The following is a 26,818-nucleotide window of genomic DNA, read 5'->3' as shown; positions in this document are numbered from 1 at the left end:
CCCATTCTGAAAAAAAAATAAAAAAAATAATGTCAACTCCATCACAAAAAAAGAATGTTCACTTCCAAATTTCTACACTACATCAGAATGTTTGCTACATGTATAATGAGTTCTTGTTTTGAAACCTTGAACTTTGACCTTTATACATTTAAACAGGTTGGTAGCTGTTTTAAGATAATGTAAATATTCTTATACTAAACAGAAATTATATTTAAGTACTAGATTTCAATTCTTGTATCAATTTTTTCTTTAAATTTAGGAAAAATCTGAAATAATCTTACTCTTCTATTTCGTATCCTTTTTTCATGAATTTTTTCGGTTTATATTTCTGCTTCTTGCTGTAAAAATTAAAAAGAAGCACTTGTTATTTTACAATAAACACATCTGGATATGTTATATAATTGAAGTCTTTTGTTAACCTTAAAATAAAATAATCATACATTTTATGGTTGCAATTCCAGGGGTAATAAACAAAAAGAATATTTATCTATAATTTGCTCTGATAACTTTTTACAGTAACTTTTTGTGTCTTTAGGTCATTTCTTTCACGACAGAAATTTTATAACTTTATAGTTCCTTTCTCATAGTAATGTTTCCATTCTTTACATCATGTTTCTATCTTACAGTTACATTTCTCATTATGCAAAGAATTTATTTTTTTATCACAGAACTTTTATTCATACCTGGCTTCAAGTCTTGGTTCAATCACATTTCTTTTCTGTAAACTTTTAAATCTGTCAACCATTAAATGTCCTTCTGGCTGTAAGAATCAACATCAAATAAAATACATTATTAGTATTACATTTAGATTGAACGGTAAAACCTGAAAAAATCTGCAAAATCTGCCTAATTTTGAGAAATGGCTTTATTCTCTAATTAAAACTGCGAAGCAATTTATACAACAGAGTGCACAACTATTCAATTCATTATGCCATAAATTAATATAATGGAAAACAATCCTTGTATCTAATATTATACAATGTATATAAATTTTTCTACCACAATACGCTGTGTTATTCCACTCTCAGATCATTGTATAAACACGTAGACTGTTAGATAAATATGAGTTATATACCACACGTGGTATATGACCTTCAAGAGTTTTGATTGGTCGAGGAGATGAACTTTGACCGGGACGACTTTTTCCACGCGCTTTTTGCCAAGTTTTGTTTACGTCGTCTGCTATCAACATCTGACAAATGTTGGTGACTTTGTGAGGTTATGCGGAAAAGGGGGTTATTAAGGCAATATTAAAAGAATATGATATTTAAAGATTTGATGGCTAGTTTCAGGCAAAATTGCTACAGACGCTCGATATCGTTTCGACGTCACACCGTCACATATCCAGGTCGTGAAACCAAAACAAGATCTGTCAGTGTCGGAAAATATTTCGTTCTCCAAACGTCCCGTTATCGCTATTTGGACGGCCTGACTATGGCTGAACTTTCACTATAAACGTCAACCATAGAACCGTCAAGAAGAAACGTAGACCTATGGTCTTCGACATTGACAGCGATGAGTTCGTCTTCGTCACTTGGCGGGAGGCAGACTTCGTACGATATGCTTACACGCATATAGTCCGTACGTGGTTAATTTATATAAATTAATGCAATACTGCTACTCTCAATATTTAAAGTCGTTCATCTATTATACTTTTTCATGAAGTTGTTGCCGAAACATTAATTTTGACAATTATTAAATTTGTAAAAAAGAAGTTGTTTTTGAATATTAATGAGTGACTTTTTATATATGGGTCATATCACTACGCCAGCCTTGTCAACAAACACATGTGTGTATGTTATTTCCGACTGATCATGAGATTGTGGTAGAAACAGATCACACGACTCGCTAAAGCTCGTGTCTTTTGTAACTTTTGAAAATTAACTAACTCGAGCGAAATAAATACCATATTCAACAACCACTCGTTGTGTAACCTCTATATATACTGATTACAATTATTTTGATATCTTTTTCAACAAAATATGTGTTCATATCATAGCGCAAAATCAATATGAATTAAGCTTTAATAAATGGCGAACTTATCTTGTATTCAAACATTTAACACATTGACTTTTCATTTTTTTATCACCTATATATATGTGTGTACTTGAAAACATCAAAGACCCATCAATTCTTACCTTCAGAAGTCTGAGAGGCCCAGCCAGTTCCTCGCTTAATTTTATTTCAATCTCTGCTTCTTCAAATCTAGCCAAAGTCAAGGTCATTTACTTTTGTAGTTTCTGTTGACTTTATTTTAATTCAGGCCTTCAGAACTTCAGGTACCAACATTTCTACCAATGCCTTTTGAAGCAAACACAAACTCAGGTAATTATCTTACAGCTGTACTGATACTACAATTGTACCTTACATTCCAGTGTTAGTGTATATTTGTAGCATGGTTGGTGGGTGACCAGGTAGTTATCTTACAGCTGTACTGATCCTACAATTGTACCTTACATACTAGTGTTAGTGTATATTTGTAACATGGTTGGTGGGGGACCAGGTAATTATCTTACAGTTGTACTGATACTACAATTGTACATTACATACCAGTGTTAGTATATATTGGTAACATGGTTGGTGGGTGGCCAGGTAATTATCTTACAGCTGTAATGATACTACAATTGTACCTTACAATCTAGCCAAAGTCAAGGTCATTTACTTTTGTAGTTTCTGTTGACTTTATTTTAATTCAGGCCTTCAGAACTTCAGGTACCAACATTTCTACCAATGCCTTTTGAAGCAAGCACAAACTCAGGTAATTATCTTACAGCTGTACGGATACTACAATTGTACCTTACAATCTAGCCAAAGTCAAGGTCATTTACTTTTGTAGTTTCTGTTGACTTTATTTTAATTCAGGCCTTCGGAACTTCAGGTACCAACATTTCTACCAATGCCTTTAGAAGCAAACACAAACTCAGGTAATTATCTTACAGCTGTACGGATACTACAATTGTACCTTACAGACCAGTGTTAGTGTATATTTGTAGCATGGTTGGTGGGTGACCAGGGAATTATCTTACAGCTGTACTGATCCTACAATTGTACCTTACATACCAGTGTGAGTATATATTTGTAACATGGTTGGCGGGTGACCAGGTAATTATCTTTCAGCTGAACTGATACTACAATTGTACCTTACATTCCAGTGTTAGTATATATTTGTAATATGGTTGGTGGGTGACCAGGTAGTTATCTTACAGCTGTACTGATCCTACAATTGTACCTTACATACTAGTGTTAGTATATATTTGTAACATGGTTGGTGGGCGACCAGGTAATTATCTTACAGCTGGACTGATACTACAATTGTACCTTACAGACCAGTGTTAGTGTATATTTGTAGCATGGTTGGTGGGTGACCAGGTAATTTTTTTACAGCTGTACTGATACTACACTTGTACCTTACATACCAGTGTAAGTATATATTTGTAACATTGTTGGTGGGTGACCAGGTAATTCTCTTACAGCTGTACGGATACTACAATTGTACCTTACATTCCAGTGTTAGTGTATATTTGTAGCATGGTTGGTGGGTGACCAGGCAATTATCTTACAGCTGTACTGATCCTACAATTGTACCTTACATACCAGTGTGAGTATATATTTGTAACATGGTTGGCGGGTGACCAGGTAATTATCTTTCAGCTGAACTGATACTACAATTGTACCTTACAATCTAGCCAAAGTCAAGGTCATTTACTTTTGTAGTTTCTGTTGACTTTATTTTAATTCAGGCCTTCAGAACTTCAGGTACCAACATTTCTACCAATGCCTTTTGAAGCAAACACAAACTCAGATAATTATCTTACAGCTGGACTGATACTACAATTGTACCTTATATACCAGTGTTAGTATATATTGGTAACATGGTTGGTGGGTGGCCAGGTAATTATCTTACAGCTGTAATGATACTACAATTGTACCTTACATTCCAGTGTTAGTATATATTTGTAATATGGTTGGTGGGTGACCAGGTAGTTATCTTACAGCTGTACTGATCCTACAATTGTACCTTACATACCAGTGTTAGTGTATATTTGTAACATGGTTGGTTGGTGACCATGTAATTATCTTACAGCTGTACGGATACTACAATTGTACCTTACAATCTAGCCAAAGTCAAGGTCATTTACTTTTGTAGTTTCTGTTGACTTTATTTTAATTCAGGCCTTCAGAACTTCAGGTACCAACATTCCTACCAATGCCTTTTGAAGCAAACACAAACTCAGATAATTATCTTACAGCTGGACTGATACTACAATTGTACCTTACATACCAGTGTGAGTATATATTTGTAACATGGTTGGCGGGTGACCAGGTAATTATCTTACAGCTGTAATGATACTACAATTGTACCTTACAGACCAGTGTTAGTATATATTTGTAATATGGTTGGTGGGTGACCAGGTAATTCTCTTACAGCTGTACGGATACTACAATTGTACCTTACATTCCAGTGTTAGTATATATTTGTAATATGGTTGGTGGGTGACCAGGTAGTTATCTTACAGCTGTACTGATCCTACAATTGTACCTTACATACCAGTGTTAGTGTATATTTGTATTACATTTAGGGCCTGTAAAATTATACCGAGATTTTTCAATGTTGTCAAGGATACTTGACCTTCCCCAACTTTCGAGTATTCATGCCTTCATTTTCATGTCGTTCTTTCTTAAGTTTCGCCCTCCCTGCCAGGTCCTTCTCCCTTGCCTTTATTTCAGCCTTGATGCCCTTTAATCTGTTTAAATATCATTACAGACAGCATAAGTAATAAAGAAGACTACAACAACAGGCTAGGCTACAATATAACTGTCTCACTACTATGGGGTAATCCTAAGGTATACAACATGAGAATCAGTTTTAGTACAGTAGTCACAGAAATCAGTGACTACTTCTGTTGCAGAGCTAAATTTAATTCCAAAAAATACAAATTTTGTTAAAATTTATATTTAAGGATTTGACAAGAGAGCGGTTTATGTTAAGAGTGCACTATGGTTTTCTGTCATTTTTTACATCAATACACCAATTTAATATCTTGTCTTATTATTATATTTTAATTTAAAAAAAAAACAATCTTTTACTGCACAAAATTATGTGTCATTTTCATTTACATAAAAAAGAGTATTTTTAATATAAATTGTGCAACTGCTGATCAATTGAATGCTGTGTTTTAAATTCCCCATGTGTGTGCTATATTGAATGCTGTGTTTTAAATTCCCCATGTGTGTGCTATATTGAATGCTGTGTTTTAAATTCCCCATGTGTGTGCTATATCGAATGCCGTGTTTTAAAATTCCCCATGTGCATGCTATATCGAATGCTGTGTTTTAAATCCCCCATGTGTGTGCTATATCGAATGCCGTGTTTTAAATCCCCCATGTGTGTGCTATATCGAATGCCGTGTTTTAAATCCCCCATATGAGTGCTAAAAGGAGCCAATTTAGTTTCGCCAGAGCTTTTACCAGGCTAACAGGCTCTTTTACAAGTACTCTTTCGAATAATGATGCTAATAAGGCCATATTGACATCTTTGCAAGTCATCAGGAATATTTCCATGTCATCTGTTCTAAAATTGAGTATAATGTAATGTATTTCCAATAGCAAAAGACAAGGTACGAGGATTATTCAAGTGTGGCAAATAAGTTGCGTTTTTCCTGGAGAAAAAATTGTACTTTGTTCAACAAAATGCGCTCTCATTTTTACCTGAAGAATTCCTTTTCTCTTGATTTAACTGATTTCTCTTTTAGTTTACTGTGTTCCTGAAACAGATCAGCAAGTAAAATCTTGATATTTTTTTTTATAAATGTCATTCAATTCTCATGATCAAAGATCATGCAAAAAGAAATATCTCTGTAGTTCAATGTAGTCAATAGTCAGAATGATATCAACAGGCTTCTTTGGCAAGGGATAAATTAAATTTTGTGAATGCATAATAAAAAGTTAACTGCAGTACCTAATGAATATTTTTCACTTTATGTTAAATAATCGCCTATACTATTGTTTAACGGATTATGAGAGTGTATCACAACCTCCATCATTATACCTTTTCTTTATTACTTTTCTCCTTGTTTCTCTGGACTTTGGTTTTCTTGTCCTCCCTGCGGATGGGCGGAGCCACAGACAGTTTTTCAAGCTCCTCCTCCGTAAACTCAACCTGCTCTTCCTCTTCCTCGTTCAGTCCTGACGTCATTTCAGCTCTAAGATTCTCCTGTAAATTATTGGCATGGTAAAATAAAGTGTTGATTAAATAATATCAAAAGACTAATTTAACAAGAGGCCCAGAGGGCCTGTATCGCTCACCTGGATATCTAAGCAATCATGGCAAAATATTATCCTTATAAGTTCCAAGGGAATGGGCCAGACCCTAAGACCAAACGTTGTAACATGTTTATGCCCAGCAAGTTTAGGTCCCTAGGGTTGTGGCCAAACCCCAGGGTCAATTCTAATATCATGACAGCATTTGTCTCTTTATGCCCAGCATTTGTATATATAGTTTTGGGGTGGGAATCTCATCTGTTTCAAAGTTATGACCCCAGGGTTAAGTTTGCAAGGGTGGGACAGATCCCAGGGTCAATTCTAATATCATGACAGCATTTGTCTCTTTATGCCCAACAATTGTATATATAATTTTGGCGTGGGGATATCAACCGTTTCAAAGTTATGACTCAGGGGTTAAGTTTGCAAGGATGGGGGCGATCCCGGGCTCAATTCTAATATCATGACAGCATTTGTCTCTTTATGCCAAACAATTGTATACTTTCTATAGTTTTGGGGTGGGGATCTCAACCGTTTCAGAGTTATGACCCAGGTGTTAAGATTGCAAGGGAGGGGTAGATCCCAGGGTCAATTATAATATCTCATAACAGCATTTGTCTCTATATGCAAAACAGTTGTATATATAGTTTTGGGGTGGGGATCTCAACCGTTTCAAAGTTATGACCCAGGGGTTAAGTTTGCAAGGGTGGGGCAGATCCCAGGGTCAATTATAATATCATAACAGCATTTGTCTCTATATGCAAAACAGTTGTATATATAGTTTTGGGGTGGGGATCTCAACAGTTTCAAAGTTATGACCCAGGAGTTAAGTCTCCAAGGGTGGGGCAGACCCCAAGGCCATCCTGGAAGCATATGTGCATTCTTCTCTTTATACTCAGCAACTGTATATATGGTTATAGGGTGGGGATTTCAACCATTTTCAGGTAATAAACTATTTTTGGCCCCACCCCTTAGCCCAGGGGGGTCAACCCCCCAATATTTGTACAATTTTCAATCCCCACTTTCCATGAATGCTTCCGACCAAATATGATTTATATCCAGTGCATAGTTCTACAGAAGAAGTTGTTCATAGCAATATAGCCTAATTGCCCCCTTTTGGCCCCAACTCTCAGCCCCCTGGGGGGTAAGCCCCACCATTTGTACAATTTTGAATCCCCACTACCTAGGGATGCTTCCAGTCGAATATGGTTGATATAGATCTCTTAGTTCCAGAGAAGAAGTCACTAAAAGCAATATAGCCAAATTGCCCCCTTTTGGCCCCGCCCCTCAGCCCCATGGGGGGTCAGCCTGACCATTTGTACAATTTTGAATCCCCACTACCTAGTGATACGTCCAATCAAATATCATATATATCTATCGCCTAGTTCCACAGTAGAAGTCGTTTATATCAATATAGCCAAATTGCCCCCTTTTGGCCCCACCCCTAAGCCCCCTGGGGGGTCAGCTCCACCATTTGTAAAATGTTAATCCCCACTACTAAGGGATGCTTCCAGTCAAATTTAGTCAAATTCCAATCAGTGGTTAAGAAGAAGAAGTCGTTTGAAGAAATTGTTGACGTACAGACGACGGACAACACGGTACGGCATAAGCTCACCTTGGTCCTTCGGACCAGGTGAGCTAAAAATTGGTTGCAGAAAAAATACACCATGATCTGGTGCTTAATATCAACAGAAAAGTTAAACACAAAACCATCATATCTATAACTTTTCATATAAATTGTTCAAATATACTTTTATGAAACATCGATTCATTTTATACAGAAACTATTTTCCCTAACTTTTTTACATAACATCCTTTAAGAACATTTTGTAACATGAAGTTAAGTATGGTTGTGTTTAACCACCTACCTCTAGCTCTGTTGCGGAGATTGTCCTGAACTTAGCTTCTACAGCATTGTAAAGTTTCCGCTCTTTTCTCTCTCGCTTTACCTCTACATCAAGGGCCTTGGCCAGCAAGTTCTGGATAGGACAACAAATTTGTTAGCTGCAACTCGGACAAGCATGCAGTTCATTCATTGGCCAAAAATAGTCACATGATGACCCTTTGTGAAACTATAGTGTGTTGGTATGAATTTTATAGAGGCCACATTACATTTCAATTACAAATGGCGTCATTGACAACAAACGTATATTCTGGTTTTTGTGCCAATTTTGACATGAGGTTGGAAAAATAAAGTTTGTTCTGTTTAGTAAACTGTTTCACCTGATGATCTTCGTATGAGGGATTGTAGGAGGCTCCAGGGTCAGGGACTTGTACACTGGATACTTCTGATGGCTTCTCAGTGTAGTGTTTAGGTACCTACGATTGAAACAAACAAGTCATTATATCATATATACCTTAAAGGTTGAGGAAGGAGAGGTACATAGAAACATTAACTCTAAACAACAGACTTTATGTCAAATTTAAAGAATTAATTAATCTCTTTCATACTCAAATTGTTTAACTGTCATTGCATTCACTACATTCGGTATTTATATGTATTTATATATTATATTATTTGCTTTCATGAAAATCGAAGCATTGCATTCAGGATTATAAAAGAAAGCTTAATGGAAAATACCTAAGATGGCTAATTCAAGTGGCCATGCTTGTTTTCAGATTTAATTTAAAATCCATTTTCTGCAGGTAATAGATACTAAAGGTATACATAGAATGTTTTATGAAAATCAAACATTCATTTCCAGAGTTATCACACAACCATTGTCATGGATGACAATGCTATGATATAAGCAGCTGACTACAATGTACTTACAGTAACAAGAGATTGTAAGAGTTGATATATTGCTACTTACATTGATTCTTCTCCTCTTTGTGACCACACAGTAATGGGGGTCTTCATTCCTGTTGTCATCATTTACATCTGTTTAAACAAGACATAGCCAAAAACATACATGTATTAAAGCTTTAACAGTGCACAATACATTTCTGTAATTTAATGTGACTGGATTGTAGTGAAGTGTTCAGTTTCAAATATCCATGGTAATATTTCACAAACAACAAGTACCAGGTATATTTCCATTCCCTGAGAGATTTTGCTCCTTTCCTCCTTCTTACATTCGCCTCTCCCAATGACACTGTAACATGTTCATCCCTGCATGTCCCCTCCCAGGAAGATCCTGATCCTTTTCCTCCTCCTCCCAAATATATATCCTTACATTTCCCCTCCCTGGAGGATCCTGTCCCCTTTCCATCCAGGTAGTTATCCCTTTCAAATATGTATCCTTACAAAATCTTTCCTTTCCTGGAAGATCCTGTCACCTTCCTTCTGAGTCCCCCCCCCCTTTCAAACAAGTATATATCTTTTCATTTTTTCTTCAAGGAAGATGCTGTCCCATTTCTTACCCCTCCAAAATAGAAATCTTAGTATGTCCCCTTCCATAGTATATAACCTTCTTTCCTCCCTCTCAGGTAATCAATACCTGTTTATCTGACACAGCTAATTATAATAGTGTAATAACAACAATATCCAATCACTCAAAATAATAAACAAACTAAATTAATATTCAAAACTCTAATTAATCATTCAAAACCTAAAACATTTCACTTCCTGTTAATGTAAGAAAGCTGCAACATATGTGTTCTGACCACGTGCGGGATGTTCCGTTTTTAAAAAGGACGAGTCTTCCACCCAACAGCAATCTTATGTCTAATCGAGTATAACATTATATATATATGTATACATGTACACATACACATGAATACATATATATGTACCGTCGGGGAGCGATGTACAACCTGAAGCGGTTCACCATTTTTCGACTGTACAAAGCTTAAACGGTGGATATAAATCAGGATAGAACTGTAATACCACTATAAACTGTATAATACGACCCATAAAATAGGTCCTCTCGCTCATTCGGCGTAAACAGTTTTGGTTTTACCTCTATTTCCCCTATTGGGCCCCGCCTCTCTGCCTCCAGGGGGGTTAGACACATCGTTTATACAAAATTGGTTCCCCTTCACCCAATGATGCTTCACACCAAATTTGGACAATATCCTGTCATTCGTACAGAAGAAGGTATTTGAAGAATTTGCTATGTTTCCCCTATTGGGCCCCTCCCTTCTGTCCCCAGGTGGGCCACACTCGCTGTTTATACGAAATTGAGTCCCTTTTGTCCAAGGATGCTCCAGACTAAATTAGGATAAAATCCCTCAATCCATTTGGTAGAAGAAGGATTATAAAGGTTTTACTTCTATTCCCCTATTGGGCCCCGCCCCTCAGGTCCAAGTGGGGCCACACCCACCGTTTATACAAAATTGGTTCCCCTTTACCCAAGGATGCTCCACACCAAATATGGACCAAATCCTTTCATTCCTACAGAAGAAGAAGGATTTTAAAGAATAATTTGCTATGTTTCCCCTATTGGGCCTGCCCCTCAGGCCCCTGAGGGGCCAGACCCACGGTTTATACAAAATTGGTTCCCCTTCACCCAAGGATGCTTCAGACCAAATATGGTAAAAAAAAACACCATTCCTACAGAAGAAGGATATTAAAGAATTTGCTATATTTCCCCTATTGGGCCCCGCCCCTCAGCCCCCAGGGGGGCCAGACCCACCGTTTATACAAAATTAGTTCCCCTTTAACCAAGGATGCTCCACACCAAATATGGAACAAATCCTTTCCTTCCGACAGAAGAAGAATGATTTTGAAGAATAATTTGCTATGTTTCCCCTATTGGGCCCCACCTCTCAGGCCCCAGGCGGGCCAGACCCATGGTTTATACAAAATTGGTTCCCTTTCACCCAAGGATGCTTCAGACCAAATATGAAACAAATCCTTGCATTCCTACAGAAGAAGGATTTTAAAGAATTTGCTATATTTCCCCTATTGGGCCCCGCCCCCCAGCCCCCAGGGGGGCCACACCCACCATTTATACAAAATTAAGTCCCCTTGGCCCAAGGATGCTCCAGACTAAATTAGGATAAAACCCTTTAATCCCTACGGTAGAAGAAGGATTTTCAAGGTTTTACCTCTATTTCCCCTATTGGGCCCCGCCCCTCTGCCCCCAGGGGGGCCACACCCACAGTGTATACAAAATTGAGTCCCCTTGGCCTAAGGATACTCTAGACTAAATTTAGTCAAAATCTACTTGGCCGTTCAGGACTAGTAGCGTTTTAACTCTTTCCGTACCGCAACTCCGGTCCGGATTCCGTACCGGATGTACTTATTAGACTCGTCCCCGCGCATATAACACAATGGCCGATTATTAATGTACTTTTTAGACAAGGTGTAACTGCCGCAAGAATTAAACAGGTAACCGTGAACAAATATTGTTATTGTTTCATGTTCTGGTTCATAGACAAACTCTTCTTCATTTTCGCAGCATAATGACTAACTGGCAGCTGATTATGACTGAGAAATCGACATTTGTCTGGCAATAAACGATACGATTCCTTGTATTTAACACAGCGTTGTATTGCAGGTTTGAAATGGGGATTGATTATGGTTACGAATGCGGAGTTGTTGATTTTTTTCTAAATACAAGTAGATTTCATCAAGACTTATATTAGAATATTCAAATTTACTTCCATAAGTCTCAACAAATATCTGATGATGAATTTACGAGTGTTCGTATCGAATTAAGTTGCCGCCATCTTGTATACATTTTAGACACCAAACGCAAACTTCTTGCGGCAAATACGAAAACATTAAGTCACATCATAAAAAAGTTTACTCTGCACAAATAAAATCATTTAATCCAAACTGATGGGTTCTGATTTTATCGACAATTGATTGTTTTTTCCCCCGACAGTCTCGTGTGATAACCAACTAAACATCAGGCAGGTTACATCAAAGTCTCTTGTCGTGTGTACACGACAACGGGGATGAGATGGCCCTTTATTTTGTCGTCTGTACACGACAACGGGGAGCAGGATGACATATTGTTGTCGTGTGTACACGACAACGGTACGGAAAGAGTTAAAGGAAAAGTTGATGGATGGACGACGGACGCTGCGGTATGGCATAAGCTCACGATGGTCCTTAGGACCAGGTGAGCTAAAAAAACAGGAAAAAAAAACAAAGTACCATCCCACAACCAACACCCACCCACCCTTCCAATCATCCCCAACCACTCTCCGGTCCATAATAATAAACCGATACTAATAATCACACTATACACTAAAATTCATAAATGTCGGAACGATGAGCAGAATTAAGTGAAAGACAAGTCGATGATTTTAAGAAAGGTGACATTGGAACAAATACAGTCAGGTATATTCTCAGTGACAAACGATAAAGAGTGGAGTACTTCGAACGGACAACAAAAAATAAACCAAGAGGCCCAATGGGCCTGCATCGCTCACCTGGTATTAATCTCACACTTGTAATCTTAAAAGTGGACTAAAATACAGCTACAGGCAGAATATCAGTATTTGATTCATAAGAACCTATTAAAAGATTTAAACATATGACGCCTGTGACCTTGAATGTCGAAAACAAGGACATCAGGTTGAAAGTAGATCAAGGTCATTCATTTGAACAAACTTGGTAGTCCTTCATCCCTGCATGCTACAGGCCTAATTTCAGTACCCTGGGCCTTTTGGTTATTGAGAAGAAGTCGTTTGAAGATTTTACGACATTTGACCCCTTTGACCTTGAAAGTTGGTCAAGGTCATTCATTTGAACAAACTTGGTAGTCCTTCATCCCAGCATGCTACAGGTCCAATATCAGTACCCTGGGCCTTTCAGTTATTGAGAAGAAGTTGTTTGAAGATTTTAAGACATTTGACCCCTTTGACCTTGAAAATTGGTCAAGATCATTCATTTTTACAAACTTGGTAGCCCTTCATCCCGGCATGTAACAGGCTCAATATCAGTACCCTGGGCCTTTTGGTTATTGAGAAGAAGTCGTTTGAAGATTTTAAGACATCTGACCCCAGTGACCTTGAAAGTTGGTCAAGGTCATACATTTTAACAAAATTGGTAGCCCTTCATCCCAGCATGCTACAGGCCCAATATCAGTACCCTGGGCCTTTTAGTTATTGAGAAGAAGTTGTTTGAAGATTTTAAGACATCGGACCCCAGTGACCTTGAAAGTTGGTCAAGGTCATTCCTTTGAACAAACTTTGTAGCCCTTCATCCCAGCATGATACAGGCCAAATATCAGTACCCTGGACCTTTTCGTTATTGAGAAGAAGTTGTTTAAAGTAAAAAGTTGACGCCGGCACGGTACCTCACTTCTGGTCCAGACTTGGTGACACTGTACGACGAGTGTTAGGTTAAGGCATTATTAGGCATAGGAGCCATATTCCAAAAACTAGACTTATACAGTTAATATATATAGGATAGACGGTTCCTTCTCTAACCTAATCCCTCTTCTACTCTTTACTCCATACTTTATCCCTTCTACTCATTTTCCTTTCTTTTCTTCGTCTGCTGGATAACCAAACGACTCGGTAGTGAAGTGGACGTAAAACCTATCAATCAATCAATCAATCAATCTCTCAGGTAATTATAAATGTCCTTACCTGTCTCCCACAAGTCATAGTTGGCTACCGGTACTTTATTTTTGTTTCTGCGGGCCTCTGCCCTTTGTTGGTTTCTTGTTTTACGCTGTTTTACTGCTTGTTTCTCTGTTAATGTCTGTTTACCACTTTTTATCTTTCTGCTTAGTCTTTCTACTTCGGGTTGTATTTTCCTTATATTGTGGGAGCTGAAATTATTGACATGTTTTAATTTTTAACATGTATCTTGAGATATCTCCAAACATGTTATGGTCTCAGACCATGTCCAAGTCTTAAATACTGTTAAAAATATATATTTCTTTGAAACAAAAATTCCATAATGTGATGATAGAACTTTCTTAATATTTTCCAGGACCGATACAAATAGTTCTAATACAAATATATCTTATACAATACTGTAGTTCTGTTTTCTATGGGTTAGCCATATTTCATGGGGATTAATTTAAACTAATTTATAACAAAATGGACAAGGCACTACACAAAAGATTAAAAGTAGTTTCCATCAATGCAATGAAACAACAATATAATCAGTATTGAAATTCTCTTATGTAATACTGTGCAGCTGGCAAACACATTACATGAACTGTGAGTTGAAACTTACATAGATATAGCCTTTATGTTGGGGTCAGGTTCTAGGCTGGAATGGCACTTCAGTGCTCTTTTTCTGTTTTTCTTTTGATACTTTGAGTCTGAAATGAAAGGTTTTAGAAAACAAAATGTTTGTTAACCAATTTCTATCTACCCTCAACTAAATATCAGGAATCTCATTCAGCTATAAAAGTATGTTCATGTCTAGTGTATCAAACAAGCAGAACTATTGTTGTGGTACTAGATTTGCTTAATGTTACAGTTTCATGTCGAATGGTTGGACAGCACTGAATATAGAATGACATTTCTTCCTTGAAAGGTAAATCATTATTCCTTTCTAGTAGGAAAAACTTGATGATATTTTTCAATGATTGGGGACTTTCATGTTTATTCAAAATGATTCAATTTTGTAATACAAAATCAAAGCGTTCTTTCGTGTGATGCATTCAAATTCTTATTTATATTAATAACATCTCTCTGATTTGCTCTCTTTATTTTGGAAGGGAATACTCTACTGTTGATACCTACTTTTGGCATTTGTTTTTGCATTAAGAATTTATCTTGAATTCAAGAATCATTCATGCAAACAATTATTTATACATATAATGCAAACAATTATTTCACATAATGTGAACAATTATCTAAAAGATAAATGCAGTTATACATAAAACACACAAAAATGTATACATAACACAAACAATTATTTATACATCTAGGACATCTGATATGAGTTAACTGTAAATAAGTACAGAAAATCAGTTCACACAACTAACTGTATGTAAAATAAAAAGTAATCGACGGCATCCAGCTATTTGGGGCATATATATATAGCTTAAATTTCCCGGGGAAGAACAGTACTGCTGTAAAAATGCCAATTATTATTACTGTCTAGGCGCTATTGCCTTTCCATATTGACCTGCTGCTTTTACTTCAAGCGAAATGATGATGCTATGAAATTGTATCGCTTATTACACTAAAATTAGAGCCAATCAGATAGAATGTCTCAAAGTCAAGCACATTTTACATGTATATCACAGACGTATTTCCAAGTTTGATTTAGAAGTTACTTTTATAAATATTACCATTTTCCTTGGGATCAAAAGCATCTTTGTCAACCACGAACAACTGGTCATCTGCCTTCTCTGCAACAAGACCACTGAAAGAAAGTATCAACCAGTCAAACAGTGTAAAAGTATCAAACAGTCAAACAGTGTACACCAGTTCTAAACATTATGATAATTTGATATTTGAATATTAAATTATAGTTTTTATACAACAAGTTTTCCTTGCTGCCTATGTTTTCTGTTTTTATGTAACGTAGGTTGTGTATGTGTATATATGTAGCTGCCAATTAGCATGTATATGTATATGTTAATGAGATTAGAGGGATGCTGCTGATTGACCAATCAGCGTCCGCTGAGAGAAAGATTTTTGAGCCCCCACAGCATAGTTTTCTGAGTCATTGAAGGAGATTGTTGTGCATTCCCACCCGCCATCCCCTTCAACTCCTCTAATTGTACTGTTCATTCATGCTATATATATATATATATATATATAATCTGTACTTATATATGATTGTAGTAACATATATGTATGCTATAACATTATTTTGTGTGCTTTGGTGTTGCTATACCCTTAAGCTGTCATATAAATGTCAGCCCGGTTGGTCTCTTGATTTTGTTTTTATTGTCTGGGCTACTCACTCTTAGTTTTATTTTGGAATCCAACAGGCATTTAATTCGTTGGGATTTAATTCTTGGGGAATTCTACCCTCAATCTCATAATAATATTATAGTATTTTATGACAGTATGTTTCAGCTTCTCTCATATCGTTGAGGGTCTAGCTAACATATTCAGCTTCTCTCATACCGTTGAGGGTCTAGCTAGTCGTTGAATATTATATTTCTCATGAGCTTCTCCAGGGTCGCTCGCAGAGTCTAGTAGCTTCTCTGGAATCGACCAGGGTCTAGTTGCTTCTCTGTATCTTTGGAGTCTTGGTCGATCATGTAGCTAGCTACTCTGGGACACCTCAGGGTCCAGATTCTTTAAATTTTAAAATATTCTATAAGTAAGTTTAGTTGTTTTGGTATAGAGTGAGTAGCCCCTGATACGCCAACCTTGAAGCTTGTATGTATTATAACTGTAGTGTAATAAACAGGTTAAACTGTTCTTGCGTGTTTTGTTGTGTATAAATCAAATGTTGAAGTTAAAAGTTTCTTCACAGTATGGAACTGACCAATTTTCTTTGCTATATTTACACTTGCCTGAAAACTGCAATTATTCATGTATATGTTATGTTGACAGGACATATTTTTCTACACATAAAAACAAAATTTATATTACAATGATACTGAAAATTCACAACTAAAAGCAAACTACTTGATTCGTGTTTTAGCTTAAAATTTTGTCAATGCTCTACAAGACTGCTTCTAAAAAAAACAGTCTTCAAGATCTAGAATTATGAAAATCAATAGAGTTAATATATAAGATACCATCAGCAAATATTGATAATCATGATAGTAAATCATTAGTAAATTACATTACATTAACTGTAGCACCCTTTGGCCTTAGATTTTATAAATGACAGACTCATAGTCCATGTACATGCCACCTTGCAGATAATACATGACTAATCTGGAAACTGTTATGTAATTCTGCATAACTGTGGTCTCAAGAGTATTACTTTGATTAAAGAGAAAAGGAAATTGACATGACAATGTTACAGTTACATTGTAGGTTAATTATAATTGTCCAGCTTTGACCTCCGAGTAGATCTTCGATAATCTTAACTTAGCAATTGCCCAATTTTTTTAAAGTATAGACCAATCAAATCACTAACAGTGAGCATACATGTAGAATCTTGGATTCTCATTTCAATCTTGAGGAAAAACAAGACGTTTCGGGACATAACATAAGATGTTTCGGGACTTAATCAAATCGTTTCAGGACATATAAAATTTTCACTTATAAATTACATTTCCCTCCCGTTTCATATAAAGTCCTGTAAATACAAAAGCATGGTTTTAGACTATGACCTGCGTCACGACCTACCCGTGCCTGGGATCATTAGTGTTACCAGATTGCTAGAGCTTGAGGGGATACCTACCAACCTTTACCCGATTGACAGTGTACGTGTGTTGTTACCTGGTGAAACTAGTATCATTATCAAATACAGAGACAGGGCTCAGGCTAACCACCCGGCCACTCGTCCTTACCGGGTGAAAAATGAAAAGGACTAGTGGAATTTACAACCACACTCGTCCCGGTGCCGAGTCAATATTACTGAAACATACACCAGATCTGTCGCCTAAATATTGTGATGGATAATCAATGGAACACTTTTTACCAAGTAACTTTCGTCACAGCATCAGAAGTAAACAACGTAAAACATGCCGTTTTCATGCTTGTCATAAAGATCACCTGAGCGCTTGAATCAAAGCGTCCTGAACAATGTACTGCTGGGCCCGACTGCAGCAATCGCAGTAGGGAACTAGACTACATAATGTTCCGTAACTAATCGAAACGAAAGATGGAAGTAAAACTTCACCCCTTTTTCACAAAAGGTACAGTGTTGACACGATATATTTGATGAATGGAAATCAAACATATGTTGCTAGTTATTGGGCAATGCCAAGTACAGACGTGTTGTCACTGAGCAGCCCACCGTCAGATCTGGTATAAAACCTCAGCTACCAGCTGCTGAACAACCAGATGGCCCTCAGGGTTTTGAACTGGAGGAACAGCTCTCTCCCAGGCTCCCCCATGTTTGCTGGAAGCGTATGAGTCAGATAATGATCATGACACCGACAGTTTGTCATCAGACTCTGACTAGACAGTTGTAGATTACAATTTATATGTACTAACAATAATTAACAGAGTAACTGTATAAATTAATTAAAAATATTTATTGAAATTTTTCATAATCTCAGGTGTACAGTAAAATTTCTGGAGTGCTGAGTGAATTTTTCATGACACTAGGCACAGTGCCTAGTGGTTTAAAAAGTTTAGCCTGAGCCCTGAGAGAGGAACTGAAATTTAACATTCAATTTCTTTCATTATTGATAGGTTCCTTGTTTGATATTGTAATAATATGATTTCAATTCACTCTATTCTCCATTATTTTTTGACATGTCCCGAAACGACTTTCGTCTAGTTACCGAAATTACCTGACACTGAGCAATCAGAAAAGAGGGAAATCGTCACGTCGTAGTTCATGTTTGCGGAAGGAGAATACATTTTACTTGCATAGAGGAGGTTTTTAAAAGAAAAAATTATCAATCTTTCCAACGGTACTAAGGATTTTTCTGTAAATCAACTAGAAATGTTGTTTTTGATGCAAGGCAAGAAGGTTAGGTGGGGTTGACATTTCGACATCAAGAGCTTTTCTCCCTTCACAGTATATATATATATGATCATTCAGACATTGGGGGGTGTCATTTTTACTGAAAGTCGATCTAAACCCCTAAAACATGTAAAATTACTCTGAACACCTTAGTTTAGGTCCAAATATAGCTGTAACAAATTTTTAGGTGCCTGTGAGTGGGAACAGTGATTATGTAACGTTCCGGGGTCCGTACCCTAGTCACTTCTAAGGATCCCTGTGCTGTAAACTTAATTATAACTATACTACAGTTGCAAATATATACAAATATGTGTTACTACCTTGTAACCAGCATACCTATTACCTAATGCTTAATACATGATATGAACAGAATAATTACTGCACGACTATAGAACTATTATCAAAGCTATCTGCTCTGTATCAATATAACACACTACACACACTACCGTACAATCCAGGCAGAACACAACTCGACTACCTAGTCGCGGCTAGCCCTAGTCACTATAGTTGCCCTATAGTCAGCTACCTAGCTATATGACCTAGTCGCGCCGATCACGACAGCCTCATACTAGTATACAACTACAGCACTCTCTAATGACCACGACTATCCCTAGTCACGACTAGCTCTAACGACTATACCTAGTCACGACTAGCCTGGTCGCGACTACCCCTAGTCACGACTAGCACCAACGACTATACCTAGTCACGACTAGCCTGGTCGCGACTAGCACTGCACAGCCTATGCCCGTGACACCTTCTGTCTAACGGTATCTCGCTACAGCACTCAATCGTTTATTTAATATATCTTCCAGGCAGTGTGTGGATCAAGGCAAGACTTATTCAGTCACTTCTATCTTTCCAACACAAAGCCGGTCTCACATATATTAGGTACTTACGATCTGTCACTGCTGTGAACACGCCAAGATCGAAACAGAACTGGGCCGATTGTCGCTGGATTCTGCCTATTTATACCCTCTTGCTATCCTAGCGACACCTAGTGGTGAGTGAGGTATAATCACCTGTACGTTTTGATTGTACCTCGAAAACTATCTGTCTTCTAAGCGTTCGAATTACGGAGACATAACACAAATGATTAACGCCAACAGATCAACGTATCTAACCTGAATAATATGCTAAATCAGCGAAGGTAGGATTACGATATGTACATTCATCACATTACCCACGCCTCCGAGAACAACGCGTCCTCGCGTTATAAAAATAAAACAACTCTGGTACTGAACTCTCCAAGATGTAATGACATCAATCAAAAATATACACTATGATTCTTCTACAACAGCAAATGTTACCCTCATATAGTGATAACACAAATAGTCTGATCTACCTAATATTCTGAAGTGTAACTAGAATGCCACTGAGGTGGTCGTCGAGTGCGTGTTTGCCTGGAGTTGTTCTCAAACGTTTTCTCTCCATTTCTGACTGAACCACTGTTATTCACATCATTCTCCACCTCCATATGAGCATCTTCCATCACACTCCCATTCATTTCTCTAGATGACGCAGCATCCCCTACTTTCAAGTAGCTGAAACAACTCTCATCGACCTGTGTTTGTCGATCCCTTAACCCTCTCGCTTCTTGGGTATTTTCACCGCTCATGACCTGACCCTCTCGTAACTTCATACGGTCTGCATGGATGACCTGTGACTTCCCCTTGCGTCCGCAACGCACTCTGTAGGTGACGTCTGTCAATTTAGTCAGCACCTTGTACGGTCCTCTCCACCGACTTGATAACTTGTGACTTCGTCCCACCTTTACATTCGGAAAGAACACAAAAACTTCATTGCCTGGTTTGAAGTTCTGCCAGGACAGCTTGGAGTCATGATTCTTCTTCTGTCTCAACATGGCTCCTTTCACATGCTGTCTCACCATATGATGGGCATCCTCCATCTTCTCTTTCAGCCGCCAAGCCCACATATTTTGGGGTATGACTTTGATATCCCGAGGCATTGAATACTGGATATCCAATGGGGTGCTGGTCTCCCTGCCCAACATCATGAAGTTTGGGGTGTTGGCCGTTGTTTCATGTTCAGCTGACCTGTAAGCCATAGTCACGTATGGTAAGTGCAGGTCCCAGTCGGTTTGTTGGTCATTAACAAAACCTTTTAACATGTTGACTAACGTTTTGTTAAATCGTTCGACCATTCCATCCGACTTTGGGTGGTAAGGGGTCGTTCGTGTTTTCTTAATCTCTAAGAGCTTGCACATTTCCTGGAAAAGAGCACTCTCGAATTGAGAACCCTGATCTGAATGAATGGTGCTGGGTACACCAAACCTACAAATTACTTCTTCAACCAGAATTCTTGCAACAGTCTTGGCTTCCATGTCCCTCATGGCGAAGCATTCAGTCCACTTGGTATAATAATCTGATATCACCAATATGTGTCTGTTTCCTTGGTCGGTTTGGGGTAATTCACAGAGGATGTCTATTCCTAATCGTTCCATAGGAAACCCTGCTTTGACCATTTGCATTGGGGCTCTTTTTGCTTTGGTAGGAGACTTTCCTCGACAACACGGTACACATCCAGCTACATATCGTTTGACATCGCCTTTAAGCCCAGGCCAGTAAAACGTTTGTCTAATCTTTGCTAGAGTTTTCTTCATTCCCAAGTGACCGGCTGTCTTGTTGTCATGCGTATGAGAAAGGACGGTCCTTCGTTCTTTTCGTGGTAGAACAACCTGTGGATTTCCGCTAGAACTCCCTCTGTACAATAGGTTGTCTTTGACAAATAAAGCTTCAAACTGCATCCATAATGATCGGACGGTGATATTCCTGCCAGCAATGGCGTTGAATGGTGGTCGTTTCTTGTCAAGCACCCAAGTTCTAACAAGTTGAATATCCTCATCTGCCTCTTGTTTCTGTGACAAAGACAGTTCTTCACTATCTGCTGGTAGTTCTGGGGAAGCAATCTCGTTACATTCATTGGGGTTTTGTACACTCATAACCTGATCTGTGGTCTCAATCTTGGTTTCCCATTGTGGTTCGAACCCACATTGCCTGCAGGGTAACCGGCTGAGACTATCAGCATTCTGATGTTTGACTCCAGGTCGATGGACGATGGTCATGTCATATGAGCTCAGCACTTGTAGCCACCTAGCCATCTGTCCTTCGGGATCTTTGAAGTTCAGCAGCCAACGAAGCGAACTATGGTCTGTCCGTACTGTGAACCTTCTTCCATACAGGTAATGGCGCAGGTACTTGGTGAAGTATACAACTGCCAACAGTTCCTTTCTGGTCACGCAATACCCTCGCTCTGCTTTAGTAAGAGTCCGACTGGCGAATGCTACTGGCCTCTCAACATCATCCACTATCTGAGACAGCACTGCACCGATAGCGTCATTGCTCGCATCGGTATCTAGTATAAACTCCTTGGTAAAGTCTGGATGCGCAAGGACAGGTGCTTTTACCAACAACCTCTTAAGAGTCTCAAATGCTTCCTGGCAAGAGGAACTCCACTCAAATGTTCGTCCTTTTTCTGTGAGTTTGTGAAGGCACTTGGCAATTTTAGCAAAATCCTTAATAAACCTTCGATAATAGCTACAGAATCCAAGAAAAGAGCGCACCTCTCGCACATTGACAGGAACAGGCCATTGCTCCACCGTTCTTGTTTTCGCAGGATCTGTTGAAACACCTGACTCTGAAATGACATGCCCTAGGTATAGAACCTCTTTTGCACATAGAAGGCACTTCCTAGCTTTCAATTTCAACCCAGCAGCTAACAATCGGTCAAATACTTTTTCGAGATTGTCCATCATCTCCTCAAATGATCTTCCCACAATAATGACATCATCAAGGTATATGAGGCACACCTGCCACTGTAGTCCTGCCAGTACAGTCTCCATTAATCGTTCGAATGTTGCTGGGGCTGAATTTAAACCAAAGGGCATAACTTGGAACTCGTACAACCCTGTGCGAGTGGCGAATGCGGTTTTGGCACGGTCCTCCGAATCCAACTCTACCTGCCAGTATCCAGAGTTCAGGTCTAGTGTCGAAAACCATGAACATCCAGCTAGTTGATCTAGTGTCTCGTCAATACGAGGCAGAGGGTATGCATCGGGAATGCTGACAGCGTTAAGTCGTCTGTAATCTACGCAAAACCGCATTGTCCCATCCTTTTTCTTGACCAAAACAATGCCTGAGCTCCAAGGACTAGAGGATTTCTTTATAATACCTCGGTCGAGCATGTTCTGCACTTGTTTGTCAACTTCTGGTCCCATATTGCCTGGGATACGTCGTAAAGGCTGTTTTATCGGACGAGCATCTCCAGTATTGATCTTATGCTTCACGACATCTGTTCGCCCCAAGTCCTCATCTGATGCAGCAAACAATCCTTCATACTTTTGCACAAGATGTCTCAGCTCCTCGTATTGTTGGCCGGTGAGGTTTGTTTTCGATGCTTCTAGTAGTTTAGCCAGGTCCTCTCTTAAGCTGTTATTTTTGTGAGGCTGTTTTCCTTCTATTTCCTCTACTACACTCTGAATTGCACTAACTTGTGCTATGGAAGTGCCAGGATAGATCAACTTATCTTCCTCTGAGGTATTCATCATGCGTACAGGCACTGTAGCTGTATTGTCCACCAGTGAACGACCAATGATAGCACGGTCGCTCTTCAAAAAAGATTCAAATCCTTCCACTAGTAAGGCGTTCCCCTGCATGGCCTTACCATCAGGCACACACACCTTTCCAGAGACTATGACCTCTGATTTTGCTGGTACTACAATCTTCTCAGTTGTACACACTCGGAAACAACCCATAGTTCCCTCATATTTAGCCTCAACATGCACTCCATCTAAGGTAAGACAACCCTTGGCCATATCCAGAGTTACATTTCTCTCTATCATAACATCAAGACCTAGAATGCCATCTGTGGTGAGTTTCGCAACAACCGCTTCTACCAGTAGGTTTGTGTCGTCCTCCAATCTGATGTTAAACCTCCCTTGTCCGAGGATTGGTAATTTGTCTCCACTTGCTGTCAAGACCTCTTTACTTATCTGCTTTAACTCGGGTCTAGCCGCCGGAGAAATGTGGTTATACAGATCTTCAGAAATCAAAGTTATGGTTGCCCCTGTATCGACCAACAACTTTGCCTTGGCACCATGTATGTCAGTCTTAATATACATGCCAGCTTCATGAACAGCTGATGAGACTCCTATATTAGCCTTCTGTTCAGTCTGTTTCCGTCTTCTCCGAGTTCTAACTCGCTTCGCCACTGGCTTATCTGCTCCATTGTCAGTGGTTGCCTGATTTTTCAACTTCGGGCAATTCCTGCGAAAATGACCCTCCTCATTGCAATAGTAGCAAGTTTTTCGACTAGCCTTGTCTTTATTTGGTCTTTGCTGACTTGAATTCCTATTACTTCCTTTCAGCTTCACTACCTCATCTTGTAAGGACTGTAGTTGCTGTTGTATGCCTTTTAATAGACTAGACATATCAGAGTTCTGACTAGCTTTCTCTGTAGTCACACTAGCCTTCTCTGTAGTAGGACTGTCCTCTGTGTTTGTGGATCTCAGATGAGCTTTACCATCACTCCATTTCTTTTCAGCTCGAGTGTAGGCCTCCAGTTCCACAGCTAGCCGTATAGTGTCTGTCAGAGTTTGAGGTCTACCTTGTTTTATCCTAATTCTCATGTCTGAATCAGCTAGAGCCTCAATGAATTGCTGCTTAGCCAAGGTATCCCGCACATCACTGGGCACTGTCGGGTATGCCAGGTTTACGAGCCGTCTAATGGCTTGTCCCAGCTCTGGCAGACTTTCCGCTGCTTTCTGTCGCCTCTCTAAGAGTTGAACCCGGTATAACTCTGTTTGGTTAGGAGGAGCAAAACGTTCTTCTAATGCGCTGACCAGGGACTTATAGTCTTCTTGCTTTGATATGGCCAGGTCCCCAAGGATGCCTTGTGCTTGACCTCTGAGTGCAACAGCCAAATAAAGACCCTTTTCATAATCCGACCAGTTGTTGATACGGGAACAAGTCTCAAAATGAGATTTGTAGTCAACCCATGAGGTGGAACCATCATATGTTGCAGCCTTCACATGTCTGACCTTCATTGGAGTGTTGCGTGGTTTTCTGGAATACTCTTGTTCTTCATCATCCTCACTACCGCTGTCATGCTCATATACTGGCCTCCTGCGACGTCTCTGAGAGTTCCTTTGTGTCACCCAATCTCGACCACCTCCATCAATGTCACCAACATAGTCAGGGAGCTGCTCTGTTCTTGAACGGGCTCTCTCTCTGGGGTGGTCCAATTTCCTTTCAGTATATGGCCTTGTAGTTGGAGACGGTTTTAGAATACCTTCACTCTTTGTCTGTAACCTAGACAACTCAGCCCTCATTTGTCTGATTTCATCCTCAACCTTATCAACAGCCATATCTGAGGATAGCCTGGGAACATCTATGTGCTGTGTATATTCCCCTCTAGTTCTATCACTCGATGCAATACCAGAGTCCCTAGGTCTACGAGGTGTAGATTTTGAATAATGGACATGCCTTTTTATCCCTGGTGTCATAGGGCTTGTACGACCATGGTACGACCCGTCCCCTCTCTGGCTAACAGTTTCCTCGACATCCTCTAATGGACTGAGAACATCATCCTCTACATAGCTAGCCATCTTCACAAACCAATACAAATAACTATAAGGTATGACTATAAAAACAGTACAGGTTTATTCTAATAAACACAAATTATAATACTGAAACCTAACCACAGGGATCCCACACGCTGCCACCAAAATTATGTAACGTTCCGGGGTCCGTACCCTAGTCACTTCTAAGGATCCCTGTGCTGTAAGCTTAATTATAACTATACTACAGTTGCAAATATATACAAATATGTGTTACTACCTTGTAACCAGCATACCTATTACCTAATGCTTAATACATGATATGAACAGAATAATTACTGCACGACTATAGAACTAATACCAAAGCTATCTGCTCTGTATCAATATAACACACTACACACACTACCGTACAATCCAGGCAGTACACAACTCGACTACCTAGTCGCGGCTAGCCCTAGTCACTATAGTTGCCCTATAGTCAGCTACCTAGCTATATGACCTAGTCGCGCCGATCACGACAGCCTCATACTAGTATACAACTACAGCACTCTCTAATGACCACGACTATCCCTAGTCACGACTAGCTCTAACGACTATACCTAGTCACGACTAGCCTGGTCGCGACTACCCCTAGTCACGACTAGCACCAACGACTATACCTAGTCACGACTAGCCTGGTCGCGACTAGCACTGCACAGCCTATGCCCGTGACACCTTCTGTCTAACGGTATCTCGCTACAGCACTCAATCGTTTATTTAATATATCTTCCAGGCAGTGTGTGGATCAAGGCAAGACTTATTCAGTCACTTCTATCTTTCCAACACAAAGCCGGTCTCGCATATATTAGGTACTTGCGATCTGTCACTGCTGTACACACGCCGAGATCAGAACAGAACTGGGCCGATTGTCGCTGGATTCTGCCTATTTATACCCTCTTGCTATCCTAGCGACACCTAGCGGTGAGTGAGGTATAATCACCTGTACGTTTTGATTGTACCTCGAAAACTATCTGTCTTCTAAGCGTTCGAATTACGGAGACATAACACAAATGATTAACGCCAACAGATCAACGTATCTAACCTGAATAATATGCTAAATCAGCGAAGGTAGGATTACGATATGTACATTCATCACAATGAAATTGTTCATGTTTTATAAAGTGTTTTTATTTACGTTTCATTATCTTTAGATCTGGAATATATTTTAGTAAAGAAATAATGTTGGTGACTAATTGTTATTCTAGATTTGAAAACAGAAACCAAAATCGTATATGTTGACAAATGTGGGGTAAATGTGTTCTGTAATGTTTACAGTGTGATTATATTTTACATGGGCTAGCTGTAACCCAAACCATCGAGTAGTAAAAACAGTTTTTAACTGAAATATCTTTCACGAAGCATACCCAGTTCTTTCTTGCATTCGTTCGTCTTCCATAACATCTTCGACTTCTGTTACATCTATTGCCTTCCATGCTTTCTTCTTGTTTTTCCCCAGCCTGCTTTTCTTGACTGGCACGTTGGAAGCCATGCTTGTTAGAAGGGTCGCACAAACGTTTGACAGAAAG

At 39.0% G+C, this 26,818-nt stretch overlaps 1 protein-coding gene across 1 annotated transcript; it reads right to left on the bottom strand.

Annotated features, from left to right (window-relative positions):
* Positions 1–26,815, bottom strand: LOC110441620 (glioma tumor suppressor candidate region gene 2 protein-like; the record flags this gene model as incomplete). The annotated part of the gene is made up of 14 exons (XM_021484813.1): positions 26,657–26,815; positions 15,420–15,493; positions 14,351–14,438; positions 13,753–13,937; positions 9,075–9,142; positions 8,485–8,580; positions 8,130–8,240; positions 6,050–6,214; positions 5,710–5,765; positions 4,626–4,745; positions 2,139–2,205; positions 684–760; positions 282–338; positions 1–6 (listed from the first exon to the last, which is right to left on the bottom strand). Coding segments are annotated over exons 1-14 (1,295 nt in total), but the record flags the coding sequence as incomplete, so codon positions are not given.
* Positions 26,816–26,818: the final 3 nt, after the last annotated feature.

The sequence above is a fragment of the Mizuhopecten yessoensis genome, unplaced genomic scaffold (genome assembly GCF_002113885.1).
Source record: "Mizuhopecten yessoensis strain PY_sf001 unplaced genomic scaffold, ASM211388v2 scaffold716061, whole genome shotgun sequence".
In the NCBI taxonomy this organism is placed as follows: domain Eukaryota; kingdom Metazoa; phylum Mollusca; class Bivalvia; order Pectinida; family Pectinidae; genus Mizuhopecten; species Mizuhopecten yessoensis.
Note: the sequence above shows the minus strand (reverse complement) of the source record. Positions and strands in the feature narration are given on the sequence as shown.